We start from the raw sequence: 24,736 nt of genomic DNA on the forward strand, positions 1-24,736 counted from the left end.
CTCTGTTGGAGAGTGAAATGGGAGGGTGAAGAGGCCTTCTGAGGCAAGAAGACTTATTCAGGAAGCTGTACAAGAACAATAAAGGCCTTAAAAGGCTGTGCAGGCACAAGATAGGATTAAAAGGATTTGGAGATTGAATCAGGAGGAGGACCCATCAAGGATGACCATATTTACTTAACAAGGATGTGGGAATGTTGGAACTTGGAGGTCCCTTTCCTTCTAGCCAAATAATCTCCTTCAAAGACATTTTTCCATCTCCTGCCTGACTACAACAGGAATAAAATGTTTTTCAGTCCCAACTGCCACCACTGTGAAGGCACAGACAAGAAAGAGGAGAGGAAGTAGAAAGTAGACAATAAACAAAACAGGTACTGATGGTTAGAAGGCTAACCTTGTCACGGTACTCAGTGATTTCTGAGCCATTATTGGTCCGAGGCTGGGGCAAGCTTATGCTAGCACTGTGCATTTATGCAGTGCTTTTATTTCCAGTATCTGTACTTCTATTTTCATTCTCCATTTTATTCATCCAATAATAACTTTATTTTCACTGAGTCAACTGGCAGTATGTTCTGGACTATATTAAAACCGTTTTCCAAAGTTTTGCCATGGCTCGAGTTTCCAAAATCACCACCACTTCAGCAAATTTGGCCAAGTTTATTTATATTGTTTAGTGAGTAACAACTTACAAATGGTAAATGAAGACAGTACAGTAATCTTAAGTGTGTAGCTTGAATTTTTACTTATGTATACATCTGCATAACCACCCTCTAGATAAAATTATACAACATTTTCTGTACTGCATGAGATTCTCTTGTGTACTTTTCAGTCTGTTCCTTGAAAGGTTAATCACTATTCTGACTTCTATAAACATCTTTTTGTTGTGCTTATTCTTTTTTTTTTTTTTTTTGAGGCGGAGTCTCGCTCTGTCGCCCGGACTGGAGTGCAGTGGCTGGATCTCAGCTCACTGCAAGCTCTGCCTCCCGGGTTTATGCCATTCTCCTGCCTCAGCCTCCGGAGTAGCTGGGACTACAGGCGCCCGCCACCTCGCCCGGCAAGTTTTTGTATTTTTAGTAGAGACGGGGTTTCACCGTGTTAGCCAGGATGGTCTCGATCTCCTGACCTTGTGATCCGCCCGTCTCGGCCTCCCAAAGTGCTGGGATTACAGGCTTGAGCCACCGCGCCCGGCGGTTGTGCTTATTCTTAAACTTTGTATAAATGAGTCACAGACTAGAACTTGTTTGTGTCTGACTTCTTTCACTCAACATGGTATCTCCATGTGATTTCTCCAACTTGTTGGAGCTGATTTTTTTTAATGTGCAATATTCCTTTATGTAAATCTATTACAATTTATTTGAGCATATGGATTGTTTCGTCTTTTGGATATTATGAACAAAGCTGCTGTGAATATAATGTACAAATGAGACAACATAGCACTAATTTCTTTTGAGTATAAAGAATGGAATTGCTGGATCATAAAGCAGATGCATGTTATCTCTAGTAGAAACTCAGTGGTTTTTCAAAACAATTGTATTATTGTGCATGTTCCCCCAGCTATGAATAAGAATTCTACATCCTTGGGCCAGGCACGGTGGCTCATGCCTGTAATGCCAGCACTGTGGGAGGCCGAGGCAGGCGGATCACGAGCTCAGGAGATCGAGACCATCTTAGCTAACACAGTGAAACCCCGTCTCTAATAAAAATAGAAAAGAAAATTAACCAGGTGTGGTGGCACATGCCTGTAGTCCCAGCTAGTTGGAAGGCTGAGGCAAGAGAATCACTTGAATCCAGAAGGCAGAGGTTGCAGTGAGCCAAGATCACGCCACTGCACGCCAGCCTGGGCAACAGAGTGAGACTCCATCTCAAAAAAGAAAGAAGAATTCTACATCCTTGAAAACACTTAGGATTGTCAGTCTTTTAAATTTGAGCCTTTCTGGGAGTGGTGGTAGTGGTTTCTTGTTGAGATTTTTAATTTGTATCATCCTGATGAGTCATATAAAGCCCTGGTGAGCTTTGTTTCATTATTTTGACCATTTGGATATCTATCTTTTCCAAGTTTCTGTTCAAGTCTTTGCCCAATTTTTTATTGGGCTGGTTGTCTTTTTCTTAATAATTTGTAGAAATCTTTCTTTTTTTTTTTGTAATGGTAGTTCCAAATTGTTTGTTAGATATATGTATTGCAAGTATCTTCTAGTCTGGTTTGCAAACATTTATTTATAAGCAAATGTAACATTACGTACTTAACCTAAAGGTTATAAGAAGACTGGGGAAAAAATTCTAAGGTATATTTTGTCATATTCTTATGCATTAAAGAAGTGAGTCATGTTTCAGATAAATTTTTTTAAAACGTATTTAGTTCAACTAGCCATTTATGAAGCATCTGTTCACATCTTCTAAGGATTCCAAGATATGTAAGATAGGTCCTCCCATGAGGTGTTACTGTGGAGAAAGAGAGGCAAGTGGGCAACCAAGACTGCTGTAAGATATGAAAAGCGGCGTATAACATGCTACAGGAGCAAGGATGAGGGAGAAACTCATTTGGCCTGAGACGGCAGTATTGTAAGAAGGGAAGTCTTTGAAGATGGAGCAAGAGTTTTCATGGTCGTGCAGGCTTTGCAGGAAAAGGGAACATAAGAAACAAATGCCCAGAGGAATGAAAGGGCATATGCCAAGGAGCAGCGGGGGTCTGTGGTGGTCAGAACATAGGATAGGAGAAAGAAGGAATGATTTGTAATAAAGCAGAAAAAGCCAAGTGAAGATGGGAGAACCTTATTAGCATTGTTAGAACTTCGGACTTTTATCCTGTATGCTAGCCAGACACCTCAGGATTTTCAAATTATGGAAGTAATAAGATCAGGTCTGAATAGATTAAATATGGTTAGAACATGAGTTTTTCATCTTTTCTGGCCTTGAACCCCTTTGGCTATCTGATAAAGCCCATGAATCCCTCAGAATATAATTTATATTAGGTTAAATACCATATATTTAATCTTTGTATAAATTAAAATACATGGGAATTAAAAGGAATTCAATAATTTTGAAATACAAAATAGTTCTTAATTGTGATATTTGCTCAATTATTAGCACATTTAAAAGAATCTAGTGGTAGGTCTAATATCATAATTTCAAAGTAATGCATATAAATGATACCTTGAGATATGTGTCAACTTTAATCATGTTATGAAAATATCTAATTTCTGTTAGTGACGGTCACTGGTACTGCGGTTTGTTGCTTATGTTTGTAAGCATAAAGGAAATGCTAAATTTCAGTTGGATGTAAATGAAAATAAAAGCAAACTTTTCTAGAATTCACAAGGTCACAGACCCAGTGAATTCTATGCATATATCCCAAGCTAGAACCCTCTGTAATGAGAAGGACACCCCAGCTGATAGGATAGACTGGAAGAAGGGGTAAGTGAAAGGCAGGGAGGCCAATTAGGAAGCTGTTTCAATGATCCAGATAAGCCTGAATGGAGGCTGTTGTGGTTGGGTAGAGGGCAGTGGCTGGTATTTGGAAATAGAATCCAGGTGTGTATATTGCAGGGTGTGTAGGGGAATGGGTGGGGAAGTGGGAGGGAGGAATGGCTAGAGGAGTTCACTGAGATTTCTAGCTTGGGTAAGACAGAGGATGGCAGACCAAACCACACTAGCTCTTACCTGGGTTGCAGGAATAGCCTACTGTTAGTTAGTTTCCATGTGCCTGCCCCTGCCCCACTATCATCTAATTTCAACAGAGCAGTCAGAGTGAACGTTTTAAACATAAGTAAGGCCACATAATGTCTCTGCTCAAAGCCCTGCAGTAACTAGTCCTTATGATAGTCCCTAAAACCCCATTTAATCTAGGCCTCCATCCCCCCTCCAACCTCGTTTTCTACTGTCTCCCCACCCACATTCATTGAGTTCCAGCTGCAACTGCTCTTCACAAGCATATAAGAGAATGCTCCTGCCTTGAGCCTTTGTGCTGACTGTCCCTTGGCCTGGAGCAGTCTTCCTCTAGATAGCCGCATGTTAACTCCCTTAACTCCTTCATGTCTTTGCTCAAACCTCTTCAAGTCTTTTCTCCCTTAATCTCCTTCCGATGACGCCTACCCTAACAACCCTATCTGGAAATGCCTTTCCCCAAATCCCACTTGCTCTGCTCAATTTTTTCCTGCCTCTCATATCTCATACCATTTATTCATTTATTGTCCCTCTCAGTCCACATAGCAAATATGAGTCCCTGCACACTCATAGGTGCATGAGGACAAGATTCTTTTCGTTCACTGTTCCAAATATCGACAACAGTGACTGGTGCAAAGTAGGTGCTCAATAGATATAGTAAGAATGAATAGGGAGGATTTTAATCACAAAGGAAGAAAAGGCAGGAGAGAAGTAGAAGCTCTCAGGGAAGAAAGAGAATGTTGTTGATTGAATATTGATTTGGAAGGATCTGTGAGTCATCCTGTAGATGTAGACAGCGGGGTAGCCTGGAGGGCAGGAAAGGATGGTTTATGCTAGAAATGTAGATTTGGAAGCTGATTGGCACAAGGGAGACAGACGAAGTGTGGACTTGTTCAGAGAGTACTTTAGTCTGAGCAATTTGGTGGTAAAACTAATGTTTAAAAAGTAGTCAGGGCCAGGCATGGTGGTTCACATTTGTAATCCCAGCACTTTAGGAGACCAAGGTGGACAGATTGCTTGAGACCAGGAGTTCAAGACCAGCCTGGCCAATGCTGTGAAACCCCATCTCTACTAAAAACACAAAAATTAGCCAGGCATGGTGATGCACGCCTGTAATCCCAGCTTCTTGGGAGGCCGAGGCATGAGAATTGCCTGAACTCAGGAGGTAGAGGTTGCAGTGAGCCGGGATCACACCACTATACTCCAACTTGGGCCACAGGGTGAGACCCTGTCTCAAAAAAACAAAACAAAAAACAAGAAAAAAAAAAAAAAAAAAGAATAATGGGGACAGTATGGTGATTGTCCCTGGTAAATCAGTGAGACAAAACATATTTTAAATTTTAAAATGTGTAATATTTTAAATTTTAAATTTTAAAATGTGTAATAGATTTTTTTCTTAGTACTCTGGCAGCAGTGCTATTGTAAAACAGTGGGGTTCTATGTATATCACAAACGTTCTATTTTGGCATTGTGTGTATTTTGTATTTTCTAGCTTATCTGATAATAGGACACGAGGTTGAATTTTCATGAGTTCCTTTTTTTTTTTTAAATTAAAAAAATAGAGATGGGGTCTGGCTATATTCCAACTCCTGGGCTCAAGCAATTCTCTCACCTCGGCCTCCCAAAGTGGTGGGATTATGGTCTTGAGCCACTATACCCAGCAAATTTTCAGAAATTCTTGAGTCTCAAAGTAGAAAAGGTAATTATTTGTTTTAATTCTGAGCAATCATATATTAAAATATACTCAGCAGGCCAGGAGCAGTGGCTCACGCCTGTAGTCCCAGCACTTTGGGAGGCCGAGGAGGGCAGATCACTAGAGTTCAGGGGTTTGAGACCAGCCTGACCAACATGGAGAAACCCCATCTCTACTAAAAATACAGAATTAGCCAGATGTGGTGGTGCACGCCTGTAATCTCAGCTACTCAGGAGGCTGAGGCAGGAGAATCGTTTGAACCCAGGAGGTGGAGGTTGCAGTGAGCCGAGATCGTGCCATTGCACCCCAGCCTGGGCAACAAGAGCGAAACTTCATCTCGAAAAACAAACAAACAAACAAAAACTCTCTCTCTCTCTCTCTCTCTCTACACACACACACACACACACACACACACACACACACACACACTCTCAGCTGAGGGATTAAGTGGACCATATAAAGAGATTCACATGAAACATTACAAAATTCTATGTTGTATATTTGGAGAAAATGTATAAAAATGCAAAGCAGTCACACCTTATGGTTCCCTTAACCCATTAATTTAGAGAACTTGAGCAAAAGAGGAGAGCGAGGTATCAGAGAGAACAATTTAAGTAGTTCAGACACACATATCTGCCATTCCACTCAACTATTGTCTTCTACATAAGTATGAGAGGCAAGGCTAGAAGTGGTTTTTCTATTAAGTTGGTATTAGTTTTTATGTGTCTCTCTTAGAGTAAGCATTTCACTGTGCCAAGTGTAATTCTAGTATTCCACATAAATTTTTGGAATTAATTTGTTAAACTCCATTAGAAAATATTTTGGAAATCTTGACTGAGATTACGTTGACTTTATGGATTGAGAAAGGACAGACAAGATCTGTCTTCCAATTTATTCAGATCTTGTATGCTATTTTTCACGGGTCTTTAATGTTTTTTAATTAGATTTATTTCTAAGTGATAGTATGGTTTTGTTTTTGTGAATGGACCCCATCCCTTAACATTTTCTACCCAGTGGTGATATACTAGAAGCTGTTAATTTGTAAAATGTTGATCATATATCCAACCACAGTACTAAGTTCCATTAGTTCTGCTAATTTAACTGTATTCTCCAAAATAGTTTTTTTTGTTTGTTTGTTTTTGTTTTTTTTTCGGTTTTTTTTTTTGTTTTTTTTTTTTTTTTTTTTTGAGACAGAGTCTTGCTCTGTCACCCAGGCTGGAGTGAAGGAGCGTGATCTCGGCTCACTGCAACCTCTGCCTCCTGGGTTCAAGCAATTCTCCTGCCTCAGCCTCCCGAGTAGCTGAGATTACAGGCATGCACCACCACGCCTGGCTAATTTTTGTAGTTTTGGTAGAGACAGGATTTCTCCATGTTGGCCAGGCTGGTCTCAAACTCCTGACTTCAAGTGATCCACCCGCCTCGGCCTCCCAAAGTGCTGAGATTACAGGGGTGAGCCACTGCACCATGCCCGAAATAGTTTTGTTTCAATCTTTCCATTTGTATGTCTCTTTTTCTGTTTTAGCATATTGACTAAAACTTAAAGTGGCAAAAGATATTCTTGTTCTTGACTTTCAAGGAATGCTTGCTTTGAATGTTTCACTATTAGGTGTGATGCTTACTATAAGGTTTGGTAAATGCTCTGTAAGAGAGTTTTGTGTCAGGCATGGTGGCTCATGTTTGCAATCCCAAGGTTTTGTGAGGCCAAAGCATAAGGATCACTTGAGGCCAGGAGTGCAAGGCCAGCCTGGTCAACAGAGTAAGAATCCATCTCTTAAAAAAAAGAAAAGGCCCTGTGCTGTAACTCACACCTCAGGAGGCTGAGACAGGAGGATTGTTTGAGTCCAGGAGTTCCAAACTGCAGTGAGCCTGATTAAGCCACTGTACTCCAGCCTGATCAACAGAGTGAGACCCCATCTCTAAGAAGAAAAAGAGAAAGTTTTCAGGCTGGGTGCAGTGGCTTGTGCCTGTAATCCCAGCACTTTGAGGCCAAAGCAGGACAATGGCTTGAGCTCCAAAGGAGCTCAGGAGTTTGAGACCAGCCTGGGCAATATGGTGAAACCATGTCTCTACAAAAAATACAGAAATTAGCTGGGCATGGTTGTGTGTACCTAAAATCGCAGTTACTCAGGAGGCTGAGGCGGGAGGGTTGCCTGAGCCTGGGAAGCAGAGGTTGCAGTGAGCAGGGATCACGCCACTGCACTCCAGCCTGGGTGATGGAGCAAAACCTTGTGTCAAAAGTTTTCCTGTCTTCTTAGCTCTCAAAAACATTTTAATAGGAATGAATATTAAATTTTGTCAAGTGTAGATTTTGGCATAAAACAATCATTTGCTTTCTATTTTCTTCACTCAGATAGTATGGCAATTTGTATTAATACATTTTATAATTTTGAAGCAGTTCTACATTCCTAGGATAAACTCTTGGTCATGATGTAATATTCCTTTAATACACTGCTGGATTCTGTGCCGATATTTTGTATTTTTCTTTCTATGTTTATAGTTGAGATTTATTTCTTATGTTTTTGGGGGGAGGGAGGACTACTTTTCATTTTGGTTTATTAGGATTCTGTTGATCTAAAATGAAATGGGAGACTTTTTATCCTTTTCCTTTGCTCTGGTTAGCTTATTAAAAAAAAAAAAAGGCAACATCTGCTCTTTGATGGTTTAGTAGAACTTTCTCAAACTCTTCTGGGCCTGGTATCTCTTCTTGGAGTGGATCTTTGACTCATTTTTCAATTTCCTTTTCTTTTCTTATTTATTTATTTTTGACACAGGTCTTGCTCTGTCTCCCAGGTTGGAGTACAGTGGCGTGATTAAGTCTCACTGCAGCCTTGACCACCTGGGCTCAAGTGATCCTCCCACCTCAGCCTCCTGAGTAGCTGGGACTACAGGTATGCACCACCATGCCTGGCTAATTTTTTAACTTGTTGTAGAGACGGAGTCTCACTATATTGCCTAGGCTGGTCTTGAAACCCTGGGCTCAAGCTACTCTCCTGCCTCAGCCTCCCAAATCTTTTCAGTTTCTTAGATGATTATCAGTCTATTTGGGTTCTCTACCTATTCTTGATTCCATTTAATAGTTTATAGTTTCCTTAAGGCCATCTATTCATTTTAGTTTTCAAATTTGAATGTATAAAATTACATATAAACCTGATAATTAAAAGTTACCTGCTGTAGCCACAGTTATCTTTCTAATTTCCAATGTTGTTTGTGTTCCCAGAGAGTTGCAGACATTTAAACTGCAGCCTATTCAATTGAAGACAAGAAGAGAATTTCCACAGCAGTACTATAGCAACCAATGAGACTAAGTCTTGTAAAGCAATTAGAAGCTCAGGTGTTTAGGGATTTGGGAATCTTGGAAAGAAAGCCTAAAATGTTTGAATGATAAAACATAAGAGCATTTTTAGTCTCTTGATGCTCCACTAAAATAATAACTAAAGAGTCCTAGATAGATAAACAGAGATTGACTAGGTAGAAAAAAGAAAGCCCTAGAAACTCAGAAGCATTTAACAAGGCTCCCTCAACTCTCCACTCCCCCTGGGCCATCTTATCTCTACTGGGAAAGACATTCATTCTTAATTTTAGTTGGTCAAAGAAATATAACATTAAAATCCTTTGCTTGACTATTGAGTTACCAGCAGGATCATCACAGAATGCATCAATGTCAATTCCTTGACATTTCAATTTCACCAAGCCTCAGATTCTATCTTCTCCATTTTTCTTCATCTAGTTTAATGAATCACCTGTATCTTTATTTTCAGTCTGTTATCTTGGGCAATCCATGCCATTAATTTTCAGTTTATCTTTTACTTAGGATGAGGAAAAATGGCCAACCTTTTTATTTCCAGGATTCACTCCATTTACAGGTGGCACATTACTACTGTTGCAAAACGCTAGCATATCAATGTCATCATTTTCTCCTCTTCTGTTGGATGCTGCAAGTCTCATCTTGTTACAGTACTATACTTCTGGCTCTACATAGGGGCTATGTTCTACTTAACAGTTTATGGTTTTGTCAACCTTCTTTCTGTTGTTCACTTTGTTTCAGATGTGCTAAATTTTAGAAAGCTCTGAACTAAGCTGTACTTTGATATAAATATCCTTAGATTAAAATGTTAACACATGGGTTTTAATGTTACATCCTTATTCATGTAATATATTCGGAAACCATGAATATTTAAAATGAAAGCAAACAAATGTAGATCACATGCTTCTGACATACATTAAGTTTAGGTTTCTCCATATGAATTAAGACCCAAGGAGTCTAAATATTCCAGACTAGACCATAGCACAATCCAGGCAGGAGTCATGTCAATCTTGTTCACTACTAAATTCCTAATGCTAGTATATGTCTGGCACATAGTAGGTTATCAGTACTTATTATTGATTTAATAAGTAACTGACATAGATATAGGGATCTAATTCAATAACACATTAACTTCTTCACTCATGATTTGAAAGTGATATAAAATTGTATTAGATATTTTCAAGTTTCAGGCCGGGCGTGGTGGCTCAAGCCTGTAATCCCAGCACTTTGGGAGGCCGAGACGGGCGGATCACGAGGTCAGGAGATCGAGACCATCCTGGCTACCACGGTGAAACCCCGTCTCTACTAAAAAATACAAAAAACTAGCCGGGCGAGGTGGTGGGCGCCTGTAGTCCCAGCTACTCGGGAGGCTGAGGCAGGAGAATGGCGTGAACCCGGGAGGCGGAGGTTGCAGTGAGCTGAGATCCGGCCACTGCACTCCAGCCCGGGCGACAGAGCAAGACTCCATCTCAAAAAAAAAAAAAAAAAAAAAGATATTTTCAAGTTTCAAGTATCAGAGATGTTCAGGTTGCCTTTGTTACAAACTTGTTTATTGGAAAGATTCACGTAGCCTTAAAAGGAACACAAAAAAATCTCAACAGGTATACAGTCAAGTTTCACAGAAAAATGGACCATCATTGCCATCATTCAGGGCTGGCAGTACCTCCAGCAGCCTAACTATAGCTTTTGGCTTAGGAATACTTGGTATCCACTCAGAACCCTCTGTTGTTCCTTTCTCCATTGCTCATTGTTAGGGAGGCTTCTGTGTCTGCTCCAGCTGGCACTAACTCTGCATGTCTGATGCATGTCACTACCCTCCCATCAGCACCATCATAAAGAACATGATTGGCCAATCACTAACCATTAGAATGTACTTCTTCCATTGGGCTCAGTTCTCTAGCACTGAGCAACTTTGTAGGCTGCTTGCCAGCCTATAGAGTATTGCCTTCAGGTCAGGTATTGACTGCTGGTTCAGCCACTTCTGGCCAGGAGAGTTAGGGTCACATGACCAAAAGGGAGCCACAAATGAGGCAGGTACACTGAGGCACCTTTCATGGCCTAGTGCTACCTTACTATTAAAGGCAATAACCAGGGGCTGTCTTGTGTCAATAGCTAATCATCCAAATAGCTATACTGATTTTATTTCATATTCATGTTTCCATGTCTTCATAACATCTTTGCTATGTGGATTTCATTGGCTAGACAAGACATCAATACCCAGTCACGTTTCCAAGAATCATGGTACATTCTGATGAAGAGACAGAAATAAGCCATGATTTACTGAGAGGAAAATGTCATGTATATAGCACACTGCAAAGAAATTCAATACATGTATATTTTTGAATAACAGCTAGGGACATTTTTTAGTTTTTCACATGTGACTACCTATAAATCAAACATTTCTGAAATATATTACTCTCAGAAAAACAATTTCTGCAAAACCTCTGCATGTTGGATTTTGCTGGCACACATCGAGATCATGGACAATGTTTTTTGGGGGGATATAGTACAAACAATGTTGAATTCCCAAAATATGTGCCTGGGCTAAAGCTACTAACTATTCTCAGAATTATACCATAATGACCTGGTATGAAGTAAGCATTTGATTCAAAGCAATGGCACTGTGAATTTCTCAACTGTGGGTTATTTTCTGAATACACAGTGAGTTCAAATGGGCCCAGGCTACCTTCCTCCATCTGTAAAGAGTTTCAAAATTGTTCCTTCTCTTTTGGGTGACATGATTGCCAGATCAAAAAGATATTCTCAGTTCTTGTCTTATTTGACTTTTCCACAACAGCCAACATAGCTAAACACCCTTTCCTTCCTGATAGACCATGACACCAATATGTTCATCTACTCCCATGCAGCAGCCACCGTTTACAGGCTGATGGCTTCTGAGTACTATACCTTCAAATGAGACCTCATCCTGAAGTCCCAGAGCAGAATCTTTTTCTGTCTCCAGAATATCTGTCTAGATGCTATGGGTTTTTCAAACAAAATGCATCTGAAACTAAGTTCTTTTGGTCCTTTTCTCCCCCACCCCCATCTCTCAGTGGCCAATCTGATCTCTCTGTTGTATTTCCTATCTTAAAGTACATGGTGACCTACCAACTATTCTGAGGAGGATGGATGACTGACCTCTCTTTCCCTACAGCCAGTCACCACCAGAGTTCTATCAATTCTACCTCCTAAAACTCCCTCCAGTCCATCTTCTCTGCTCCATCCTGCTGCCATTGCTTTAGTTCACATTTACATGAGCTTGAGGTTGGATCACCGGAATAACTTCTTTGCTACCACCTCCCCCACCATTCTCTTCCCATCTCCATCTTCTGTTGTTGAAGCAATCTTTCTGAAACAATCTATTTGTTAACCTTTTATAGCTTTCTGTCACCTACAAGAAATTCCAAATTCACTACTATAGTTACTTTGGTTTGCTGTTGCTGCAACAATGATGCATAACAAACCCTTCCGGAAATTAGCAACTTTAAACAATAACTAATTCTTATGAATCTATGGGTCAGCCATGATGGTTCTGCTAATCAAAGTTGGGTTGATGTGTGAGTCAGCTCCAGTCCCTTCCATGTGTCTTATTCTCCTGGGAACAGCAGGTTAGCCCAGGCATCTGCTTTTCATGGTAATGGCAGAGACAACAACAGAGGAAATAGGCAAGGTTTCTTAAGATTTAGCTCAGAGCTAGTATACTGTCCCTTCAGCCTTATTCTCTTCATTAGAGCAATTTATGTGGCTGAACCAAGAGCTGGGACATATACTCTGACCTATTAGTGAGAGGGACTGCAGTTACCTGCCAAAGGCATGGATGTGGGGAGGAATGAAGACTGGGGCTAATGCCAAAAACACACACACGCACACACACACACACACACAAGCAAAACCTCTCTCTAATGCTGTACCTATTGCTTATGTTTAACCTCCTTGAAACTGACCTTCCAAAATGGCATCTTGATATGTTCTAACATGCCTCAGTGATATGCTGTTTCATCTGTGAAGAATAGCTTCCACCATCCTACCCCGCTTTGCCTGTCAACCTCACTCTTTATTCTCCAAAATATAGCTAATATGTTCTTTTCTTTCCTTAGCAGCCCCCTCTCCTAGAGAGAATTAACTTTTCCTTCTTTGTGCCACGTGTTTTCCTTATGCACGAATATTTTTGCTATTACCAAATGAAATTGCAATTATTTATTAACATGACTGTCTCCCTTCTAGATTGATAGAGCTTTTTGGGGTAAACACTTGCTTTTCTAGTCTCTGTATTTCTAGGGCCCAGCAAAGTATTTGGCATACAAAGTTCAATGAATACGAAATTGAATTAAACGTATATTATACAGAAATGACATTTTGGAAATAAAGACCAATTATTTTGAATTGCAGGTAAAGAATTTGCCTGTGCAATTTGAAATAAGAGGGCTAATGTTCTCTTTTCTGTGAAGCATGGCAGCATGAAATTATTGAGAGCCAGGCATAGCAGAGCTTGCCTTTAACCATAGCTACTAGGGAGGCTGAGGTAGGAGGACTGATTGAGCTCCCAGGAGTTAGAGACCAGTCTGGGAAACACTGCAAGACCCCATCTGAAAATGCAAAAGGAAAACTGAGATATATACAATCAGCAAATAAAGGAATAGCTCCTAGAATTCTCTATGCCTAATTGAGCTTTGGGGTTCTGATAGAAGCAGCAGAAACTGGATTTATCAAAAAGGTACTACAGGTTGTTTTATCATGCTCTATCTACTACATGTGAAGAATTTAGTCTCAATTATGAGTTTTCCCATTTGTGAAAAGGGGTTAGGGAATTTCTGTAGTTTTTATGCATTCTTACAAATCTTTTTCTTTTTTAAATTGAGACAGTAACCGTAGAAAATATTTCTCTTACAAATCTTTTTGAAGGGTAGAACTCTATTCAAAAATGCTTTTCTGAAATACCTGATCAGTTTATATTGCACATTTTGAAATGGAGATCACTGTTGCTGTTTATATCTACTTTTCAAGTCCAATGTATGAAATCTTTTTAACCATGAAAAGTACTATTGTGGAATTCTCATTAGGATGCAATGAACTGATATATTCTGATGACAAGATGTAAAGGATCAGTAACTTCATTTATAAGAAACAATATCTCTACCAGCTCATGAAGAGTGAAGCTGCTTAGAGTGAAGTCTGCCCATCACTGCTTCTGAAAATAGCTCACACTGTTTGGGTAGGTAGTTCTGTGTGTGACCCTCTAACAAGTATGAAGACAAAATTAATTTCTATGAAAACTCTACTGAACCTAAAGTGGGTGCCGTGGCTCATTTGTGTAGTCCCGTGGGAGGCTGAGGTGGGAAGATCACTTGAGTGAGTCCAGGAGTTTGAGACCAGCCTGGGCAACATAGCGAGAACTCCTCTGCCCTACCCTGGCAAATCAGTTAAAAAATGAGCAGGCACAGTGGTGGGCGGCTATAGGCCTACCTCCTCCAGAGGCTGAGGCAGAAGGATAATTTGCCCACAGGAGTCCAAGGTTACAATGAGCTAAGATACTCCACTGCACTCCAGCCTAGGTGAGAGAGTGAGACCCTGTCTCTAAAAAACAAACACCTGTAATCCCAGCACTTTGTGAGGCCAAGGCCAGGCAGATCACTTGAGCCCAGCAGTTCAAGACCAGCCTGGGCAACATGGCAAAACTCCTTTTCAACAAAGTGCATAAAAATTAGCTGGGTGTGGTGGCATGTACCTTTAGTCCCAGCTACTCAGGAGGCCGAGGCAGGAGGATCATTTAAGCCTGGAAGGCAGAGGTTGCAGCAAGTCAAGATCATACCACTGCACTCCAGCCTGGGCAACAGAACAAGACCCTGTCTTAGAAAAAAACAAAAACAAAAACAAAAACAAAAAACTCTACTGAATCTAGCCTGTTTTCAGAAGGGTTGTTCACCATTGTTCCTACTATATCTAGGTTGTGCCCTTACCATTTTGTGATGCATTCAAGTCTCATTAGGGTGCACTGAACCCTTGATAAGATAAGGGCAATTAAATGCCACATGACACATTAAAAAAAGAAAGAAAAAGAAAAGATTAGGGCAAGCAGCAAGTTTCCTTAGCCCAGAATTTGTACCACTAAAAGGCATCACTTGGTTGAGGAACATGGCTGATTTTCGAATGACTTCTGAGATGCTGGGTAAGCCACTGAGTCCCACAGTAAATAGAAATATTATGTAAGCTACATATGTAACTTTAAATTTTCCATTAGCCACATTTTGAAAAATTAAAAATAAACCCAACATATTTCAAGTACTACCATTTCAACATGTGATCAATATTTTAAAAGTATCAATAGGGATATTATACATTTTTTTCACATTGTCTTTGAAATCTGCTGTATATTTTATACTCACAGCACATTTCAATTTGCAGGTTCAGTTCTCATTAGAAATACCTGATGTGGAGCTAGGCACGGTGGCTCCTGCCTACAATCACAACACTTTGGGAGGCTGAGGCAGGAGCTCTGCTTGAGCTAGGATCACACCACTGCACTCTAGCCCGAGTAACAGAGCAAGACCCTGTCTCTTGGAAGAACTTTAAAAATTTGGAAAAAAAGAAAAAAGAAAACCTGATCTGTATTTAGATTTCCTAAAATCTGCAGTTAAAAAATTAGATTCACTTCTTGGTCTTTTGGCTAAGATCAAGTGTAAAAAAAATTAGATGCATATACTCAGTTGTTCCAAGCATACTTAGCTTTAAAAATGAGTTCAATTACTGAAAATTTGTTTGTTTGTTTTTAGAGACAGGATCTTGCAGTGTTGCCTAGGTTGGAGTGCAGGGACACAATCATAGCTCACTGCAATCTTGAACTCCTGGGCTCAAGTGATCCTCCTGCCTCAGCTTCCTGAGTAGCTAGGACTACAGGCTCATGCCATCATGCCTGGCTAACTTTCTAACTTTTTTATAGAGACAATGGTCTCCCTATGTTGCCCAGGATGGTCTCAAATTCCTGACCTCAAGCAAGCCTCCCACCTGGGCCTCCGAAAGTGCCAGAATTACAGCCATGAGCTACCATGCCCAGCTGAAAAGTTATATTTAAATTAATTAAAATTAACAATTCAGTTTCTCAGTTTCACTAGTCACATTTCAAGCACTCAATAACCACAGATGACTGTAGTTACTGTATAGGCCAGGGCAGTTCTAGAGAATAGTGACAGCCTTGGATCTTCAATAATCACTTGAATCTTTGTGCCTAGGCTGGTGCTATTCAACAAGGAAAGACAAAGGAATTGGAAGTCAGTCCATCTGCCCTTAAAATATAAAAGGAATATGCGGTTTTAAGATCATAAATATGTGTTCAGAAAAAAGACAGATGGTGTGTGTGAGTGTATGGGTTCTAAAAGACATTGTGAGGTGAGACTTTGGGCCCTGAAAGTCCAGAAGGGTTTCCATAGTAGTTGGGGGTGGGGATCTCATGTAGGGCAGAAGCCCAGTGTCAGGAAGGTGCAGGGTTTGGGTGGAAAATGAAACTAAGAGACCTGTAACAAATAGTGGGTGAGAACATATGCTCTCAAGTCATGCTCAGTAGGTATGAATCCTGACTCTGCTACTGCCTAACTGCTTAAACTTGGGCAAATTATTTAACTTGCCCTTTCCTGTTTATTTGGTTATAAAATAGGGATATTTCATAGGGATGTTGTAGTAAATGGACTAATAAATATATAAATCATTCAGAATAGTGCTTATGACTTAAGTACTAAAGAAATTTCAGCAGCTATTATCTGAGGATGACTATTTGCTCTTTGGGGTGTACACATAATAAACCAACCAGAGCTATTTGATTTAGAACTTATATCTTAAAGCACTAAGCCTAAGTGTATAGCAACCAATTTAAATTCTAAATGCAGAACCATTTCTCAACATTTCTGAGCCATAGTTTACCCACTTGAAAATTTCGAAATTATTTAACTTATTTCAGAATATTGTAGTAGAAATTAAATGAGTGTATTCAGGAAGCAGCTGCCTTCTACTTACTAAGTATAGCTTTGGGAAAGTTACTTGTTTCTCTGAGCCTCAATTTCCTAATCTGAGAAATAGTTATCACCCTCTTTGGATCAAATACATAATATATATAAAATGCTGAGCACAGTTACTGTCACGAAAAATGGCCACTATTATTCTTTAAAAAGACATTAAGTCTTGGTGGCTTAGAGACCTCCAGAAGCTCAGCAAAATGGTCAGATTAATTAAAGGTTTATCCACCTTGAAGTTTAGAGGCCCTTGTATTTCTAAGCCCTAAGACACTTGTGCAGACTGGGACCAGAAAGAATATATTTTTACTTCCTTATACCTGTGGTTTTAGAGGGTAGACAAACAGGAACCTCAAAAAAGAATAAGCCAGACAACCAACATATGTGAAGGTAGAGGGTTGTTTACAGAAGCCAATGCCTTAGCAATGACTCCATGATTTTTCTCTCTTAGAAATTAACTGTACTGAATTTAAGTGGATAATGAGAAACAATTTAGATATGGAAAAGATAGCTTGCATTTCATCTTGTTTCAACAAGTACTAAAAGTACACAGTTTGGTTTTTTAACTTGGCAAGAACAGATTTATTTATACATTTTAATTCTACTCATCTTTATTTCTACAATATTTCACAGTGAATAAGATGTACTGATTACCATCTTTAAAATAATGTATCTTCATTTGATTCCCAACCACTTATTCATGATTATCCTCTAGCTGTGGGTCATAGAGTTGTTCTTTTAAGATACTGGAGAGATCTTAACATTTTTCACTCATTTACTGTAACTTTCACAGAGTTAAAGATCTTCATGTTTGAGTAACCAATCAGAACCTCCATTCTCTTTCTTAGTCACATGGTCATCTTCCCTGTGTGTCTTCTGCCTTCAAACCTCTCCTTCTTATCAGGACACTAGTCAATGGATTTGGGATCTACCCTAATGATCCACCTCATTTTAACTTCATTACTGTACATATCTAAGTTCACATTCACAGATGGGGGATGGGAGTAGGACTGCAACATATCTCTCTCTCTTTTTTTTTTTTTTTGAGGGGAGAACACATTTCAACCCACAATGGGTTGCTACTAATATGAGACAACATATAATATATACGTTGCCTCAAAAGTATAATGAAAATGTATCATTTACAAATGAAATTTGTGCTACCCACCAATTTCTCACCTTTAGCTTTATCCCACTAGGGAGAAAATGCCAGCCAGTATTAGATGTGCAGAATATAGGCATGCACAAGAAAAGCGTATTAGAGAATACAAAGGTTAACACTGAGCTCCTACCTTATATCCAGTTCTTTGCTAAGTGCTAGGGATACAAGAAAGAAAAAGGTACCAATCCCTGCTCTGGGGGAGCTCATCCTGGTAGCCTGGACTAGTTCCATGACTTTGGTCATAGTAACAGCCTTGTATTCATAAAGTGAGCAAACCAGTTATCCTCATCACCTTAATAAGTAAAAGAACTTAGAGACAGTCATTACTGATTGATCATACACTGCCCATTTCAACAAAACCTATAAAAGTTGAGGGGAAGAAGATGAGTTGCTGAAGATGAATTAATGTTTTTTGAAGTTAGTTACTCATATATGGCTTTGGAACCCTAGGGGAAAGCAAAATGGAAAGCAAATCAGATGAAAAGAGGGTAAAGTTCTTGCCAGATATCTTGATTCCCTTGCTTACCCTTACCCTTCACCAACATTTGTTCTGCTTACGTGCTCTGAGATGTGAACAAAGCACCTTAGAGTGAATTGCCATTTCAAGGCATTATTTCCAAACACTCTGAACATGTGTTACATAATAATAGGGTAAAAGAAAGCAGTAACTATTGTCAGAGTCTAAACACCTCAATTTTTTTTTTTATTATACTTTAAGTTCTAGGGTACATGTGCATAACGTGCAGGTTTGTTACATATGTATACTTGTGTCATGTTGGTGTGCTGCACCCATCAACTCGTCAGCACCCATCAATTCATCATTTATATCAGGTAGAACTCCCAATGCAATCCCTCCCCCCTCCCCCCTCCCCATGATAGGCCCCAGTGTGTGATGTTCCCCTTCCCGAGTCCAAATGATCTCATTGTTCAGTTCCCACCTATGAGTGAGAACATGCAGTGTTTGGTTTTCTGTTCTTGTGATAGTTTGCTAAGAATGGTGGTTTCCAGCTGCATCCATGTCCCTACAAAGGACGCAAACTCATCCTTTTTTATGGCTGCATAGTATTCCATGGTGTATATGTGCCACATTTTCTTAATCCAGTCTGTCACTGATGGACATTTGGGTTGATTCCAAGTCTTTGCTATTGTGAATAGTGCTGCAATAAACATACGTGTGCATGTGTCTTTATAGCAGCATGATTTATAATTCTTTGGGTATATACCCAGTAGTGGGATGGCTGGCTCATATGGTACATCTAGTTCTAGATCCTTGAGGAATTGCCATACTGTTTTCCATAATGGTTGAACTAGTTTACAATCCCACCAACAGTGTAAAAGTATTCCTGTTTCTCCACATCCTCTCCAACACCTGTTGTTTCCTGACTTTTGAATGATTGCCATTCTAACTGTAAACACCTCAATTTTATAGGTGGAACAAAGATTTTAGAATATGACTTGATTAGGGCCATGTAACTGTAATAGTACTGTAAGCTCCTTGAGAGTAGTGACCCTATCTGGTTTTGGTGACGTTTATATTCTCAGAGACTTGTATGTGCCTACCAGGTAGTATTCAGTAAATGCATATTATGGAATGAAACAATTTGAATAATGAGTCAGAAATACACCTTTTAAATACTTTTTCTACTGCAATAATGATTTCAGATTTTTGAAAAGGTTTAAGATTCTAAATTTAAAAAAAGACTTCAGGTTAGTCTAACAAATGTTGACATCATCATTTACCCATGTGCCGTTAAAAAATTATTTAAGAGAGAATAGTTTGTGCTACAGACTAATAGTCTTGGCTTCTGCTCTCAACATTTCCTGGTCTTTTTACCTCTTTTGCATTAGATAGAGGAAGAAAGAAGCTAAACCAGATTTTACTGCCTGTTCACCCAGTAAGCCTTTTACAATAGCTGTTATTTGGTCCCAGCTGTTGTGCTAAATTTAGGTTTTTGGCTTATCTGTAACTGTTCTGTCTCCCATTACCAAGGTTAATTGCAAAGTGATTGTAGAACAAGTAAAACTTCAGTTCATTTTTTAAAAACTACATAATACAGTATTCAATAATATCAAAGTCAAATCCACTGGGATTTAATATTTGTAGCATTTTATAGATTAAAGAACTCTTGCCATTTGTCAGTTTCATCTTCATGATGCCAGAACATTTCAGAGAAAATGAAATGTTACCCTCCTGAATGTACTCTCTGCTCTGATTAGATACAATCATGGAGTTAAGGTTAACAATTTCAGTTGTACATGTTATTTTACTGTACATATCTAAGCAGTAGAAAATGTTACTTTTTAAATATTTCATGCTTTTTTCATAAGAACTTTATCTGAGGCCCCCCAAAAAATAGAACTGTCAATCTTGCACTATATAAAACTCTTCTGATGTGAAAATAATAGGCTCATTGTAAAAAAAAAAATTTAAAACAGAAAGGCACAAATAAAATCGCCTTAGACTTGTCCTAGTACTTTCCTGTTGTGATCATTTTATGCAAAATTATATCTAAAAAAAACCTTTTTCTAATGAAACCAAAGAGCCTTGCAAATTTTTACTTGTCTCCATTTGGGCTCATGCCCCAGATGTACTTTGTCTACAGACTGAGTAGCTAATAGCTGCAGCGCTTGTTAAGATTGTGTTTTTTTAAGTACAGCAGATCCTTGTCATCTGTTTGTGTTTAAATGACGACAACATCACAACACGAAATGTCATCATGTCACATTGCTATAGCACAACAACAAAATTACAGCTCCCCAACAATAACATGCTGTCAAAGTGTCCTCCTGCCATGAGTCAGTGTTTTAGAAGTTACGAAGATTATTTTTAGCACAGCCAGTGCCTTGGAAGCTTGGGTTCTGAATCCTACTAAAATCCTTAGTGATTTGGGAAAATCTAGGGTGGGGGTGGGCTTCCTGTTCTTAAATTATCCCACTCCCTGACCCGCATAGTTGCCCACCCTCCTGTCCCGGCCACATTAAACCCGGGTTCCATTATGCGCTGCAATCCACTTGGGGCTCGATCACAACTCTGCGCCAGCATCCCGTGTGGAGGAGGAGGAGGAGGAGACTATAATTATCCTCCACGTCTGGGGCAGGCCCTTGGATGACATCTCCCCAGTTACCCTGCGCTCTAATAGCGCAGCTCCGATTCCTAGTCTCAGAATCCAGGCACGCCTCTGCTGGCTGGGGGAGCAGCCGAGGTGCCTGGGACCTCTCAGGCTTTCCGTATTCCGCCGGTGCCTCCCGGCCGCCATCTCCGGCGCCGTCGCACCCGCCGGGCACCTGCACCGAAAACCCGGTCCCAAACTAGCGCCCCGGGGCGAGCGGCGGCATTGCCATAGCAACCGGGCGCCAGGGCCGCGGAGGCCGCCGGGGAGGAAGTGACGAGCTGGGTGGGTTGGCTGTTGTTGGGACACGTGACCCAGGCAGTGTTTTGACAGGGCAAACAGCAGAGAAAGAACTGGCCGAGCGAGGGGGACGGGGAGCCCGGGCGCCAGAGCTAGAGACAGCGGGCGGGCAAGGAGCTGGCAGAAGCTCTGGGCAAGAGGGCTGGCTGGAGATACGGGCGGGGGAAGCCCGGGGGCCGCGGGGCTCCGGTGCCAGTCAGGCAGGGCGAGGGGCTGAGCGTAGGGAGCGGAGCGAGGCGGTGGCTGAGGCACGGGTGGATGGCCACAGGGGCGCCGGGGAGCCGCTTCGGGCTGGTCGTCTCGGGTCCCCACGGTCCCCTGAGGCAGCCCCTGGGGCCGCTGCGCTCCACACTCCGCTCCCGCCGGCCCTGCGCCTCTCGGAGCCTGAGGTCTGAGGTGGGAGTGTGATGTGAGCCGCTGGGCGAGCGGTGGAGAGAAGTGCCAAGAGGAGGCGGGATTGGGACGAAGGAGGAGAGCGAGTTAGTCAGCAGAGGTCGGCCGAGGGAGCCGAGGAGCCGGCCAGCCCGAGAGCGCCATGAAAACAACTCTCCGGCAGGGAGAGGGGCAGTCGCGGCGCTCGGTGCGGCGGGGCTGAAGGAAATCCGGGGCCGCGGCGGGACGGAAGGGGCTGCGCAGAGCAGGGGGCAAGCCCCCGGCTGTAAACACCTCCCCCGGAGCCGGCCGCGGAGGACTGGTTGGGAGTTGGTAGGGTCGCCCCGGGACAGTCCGGAAGAGTTCGTTTGGGGCTGGGGGCTGGGCAGGAGGAGGTGACTCGGGTTTCTGTGTAAACTTGACCGCGGTTGCCGCAGGAAGGCTAGCCAGAGGGTAATTACACAGGTGAGGCCCGGCGGGGCGGGCGGAGCGCTTGGGAGGCGCAGGGTACTGGAAGAGTTGGCTGCGCCCAGGCACCAGGTGGAAGAATTTCCATACCAGCCCTGCGGAGGTGCCCGTCCCCAGAGGCGTTTTTGTACGAAGGGGTTAGTTTGTGTTGCTCGAATCTTTTTCTTCTTCTTGTCTGTACCTCCAGGTTATAAATAGATCCTGCTTTGGTTCAGAGACTGTGTGTCAGAGAAGGACACATTATCCTGGAGAGCACAGAGGCAGGGAAGAGGGTGCTCGATCCGGAGGAGATGGGGGAGGCGGTGCAGAGAGAGTTTTGCTTTTTTCAGACCAGCCGAGGGTGCTGTCACCGCAGTTGGTGCCAGGAAGAGGCCTAACTTAACAGTAGTTTACTTGCAAGGTCCGGGTATTAGAATAGGGCCAGATTAATTTTATTTTTATCTCTTTCAGCATTTTGAAAACGAAGCAGAAGCCGTAGAATCAGCGGCGAGCCTGTTGAAAGAACCCACACGTGCATTCGGGTGAAAATTGGATGTGAAAATGAAGCCAGACCGAGGTAAATTATTTAAGTAGGGCTTGTTCCCCCACCCCCTTCTTCTCTATGCCTCAATTTAGAAGTGTTAACCTAATTCTGCAGTAGGATCAACTATTTCTGTATCATATGTGATTATCTGTTTTTGTGACAGATTCCAGCTGGTGAGGTAGAGAAAGGCATATGGAAGAGAAGGTTAAGCTTTTTTAACAAAAGTACTTCTGAAACAGTAGCTTCAAGAGAGAGTCTAGTGTATCTCAAAATGAAAGTAAAGAACGGTATTTCTATCTGTTGCCACAATACAGGTATTTTAGAGTTGTACTTGCTCGTTTTTAGGCAGTCAATTAACTTCAGCTTTCAAGAAGTTCATAAGCTTTTTAAACTTGAATGTGAACTTGATAAAATGAAGAGAAAACTTAAGATTTTGGGTTGATAAGTATTATTTTATTACTACTTTGATTAGTTGATTTTTGTGCTTTAAGCAAACTCTAAAAGTTTGCAGAGTACTCCAGTATTCAGTATACCAGCATATGGACAGTTTGGGCCACTGAAATCCCTAGTGATAAGTAAATGTCACCTCCTTTTTAAACCTGTATTTTCAGGATTTGTAAGAATATTATATACACTGTTTTTCAAGGATTTCAAGGTAATTGTTTAATCAGTCTTCTGATTAATGGCAAGAACCAATTTTAGAAAATGTTAATATAATAGTGGTTAGTAGTGAGAGCTTTTCAGTCAGATATGAGTTTGATTCCAAGGAACACTGTGAAGTGGTGATTATTTTATTTGGTAGGGGGCTGGACTAGATGACAGATTTCCTTCCAAATCCAAGTCTTTAGGATTGCAAATATTAATTTATCCAACGAATTAGATGCTTATTTTAAAATTTATATATATTAAACTGGTTATTTTTCCATATATTTTTTCAAAGTGATTAGACAAATTCTCTGGGTAAAATAGGTCTATTGAAATGCACCAGAAGGAATTTTGGAGAAATCTGTACTTAATTTAGTGAGTTAAATTACTTTTAGGTGTTGGCTGTGATATACAATTAGGCAGCAGCTATGTATGTATCAAGTATTAGTAAGTGTATTGCTCCTGAGCAGGTTCCTTGTGTAGAATATACCAAGTTTAGATTTTTAGATTACATCAATGACTTTGGAAAAATGGCACCAAGGTTAGTAATTGAATCTCAGAATAAACAAGCAAATAAAATCAAAATCACTATTTATTTTGAATTGTTTTGAAAAGTTGCTTTACAGTCACAAGCAGTTTTAAAAATAGTATTTGCCGCCAAAACTAGTGTTAAACACAATAAAATGTTTAGTTATGTACTGATACAGATTTTTAGGGAAAACAAATTTATTCATCAAGATTTCCAAAGTTTTCACCTTAAAATTTGTAGCTTTCTTTAGCATTTCTCAGGTAAAAATGATGGGATTGTGAGTTTAGTATTGTGATTATATTCCATAATAATAACATAAACCTTTAGACCCATGGCTTTTTTTGTCTTTTACTAAGACCAGTGTAAGTAATCTTTTACTTAGCAAACTAGTAAAGAAATATTGAAATAAGCTTTTCACAAATGTACTTACCCTTACTGTGCGCAATGTGGTGTTATATTTTCTATTCTGTTTCACATTTTGAAAAATTGCTGTCACCACCCATTGAATTGATTTCTTCACCAATTAATGGGTCATGATGACCTGCAATTTGAAAGGCACAGTTATGGACAACTCTTAACAAGAAAACAGTTACACTTCATTTTTTTTTTTTTTTAACTACATTGGTGTCTAAAGAACTATCCTATATAAATTCCTTTTCTGGATAATTGAAACTTTTTAAACGTCAAAATATTTTCAGTTGTAATCATGATATATGGACACATTTTTTAAATGTTCATGCTTCTGGTTTGAGATTTTTCTTTTGTCTCTAGTTTAAACTATCTCAGCCTATCTTTTTTATTCTGATTTTTATGTTCCCTGGATGTCAATATTTTTTGTTAATATATTTATCCTTACCACCTTTTAATTTTCCTGCTTTTGGTCTCTAAGCTAGAGAATGAGATAACCGTACTTAACACTAAGTTTTCTATAAGATGAACATAAATAGGAGAACTTCTCAGCTACTCATTCAGA

At 40.4% G+C, this 24,736-nt stretch overlaps 1 protein-coding gene across 6 annotated transcripts in view; it reads left to right on the forward strand.

Annotated features, from left to right (window-relative positions):
* Window positions 1–24,736, forward strand: part of FAM214A (family with sequence similarity 214 member A) — a 131,207-nt gene that overhangs the window by 11,923 nt on the left and 94,548 nt on the right. For 3 of the 6 annotated variants that reach the window (XR_002734715.2, XM_023227131.2, XM_023227135.2), the window contains exons 1-2: window positions 21,248–22,203; window positions 22,517–22,622. Coding sequence is in view for 5 of the 6 variants with exons in the window: in XM_023227131.2 (XP_023082899.2) it covers window positions 22,607–22,622 (16 nt within the window). In the remaining variant the exon portion in view is untranslated. Of the gene's footprint in view, window positions 1–21,247; window positions 22,204–22,516; window positions 22,623–24,736 lie in introns of those variants that run through there. The other 3 variants (XM_023227132.2, XM_023227133.2, XM_023227134.2) reach the window with 3 other exon arrangements.

The sequence above is a fragment of the Piliocolobus tephrosceles genome, chromosome 6, assembly GCF_002776525.5.
Source record: "Piliocolobus tephrosceles isolate RC106 chromosome 6, ASM277652v3, whole genome shotgun sequence".
Lineage (NCBI taxonomy): Eukaryota > Metazoa > Chordata > Mammalia > Primates > Cercopithecidae > Piliocolobus > Piliocolobus tephrosceles.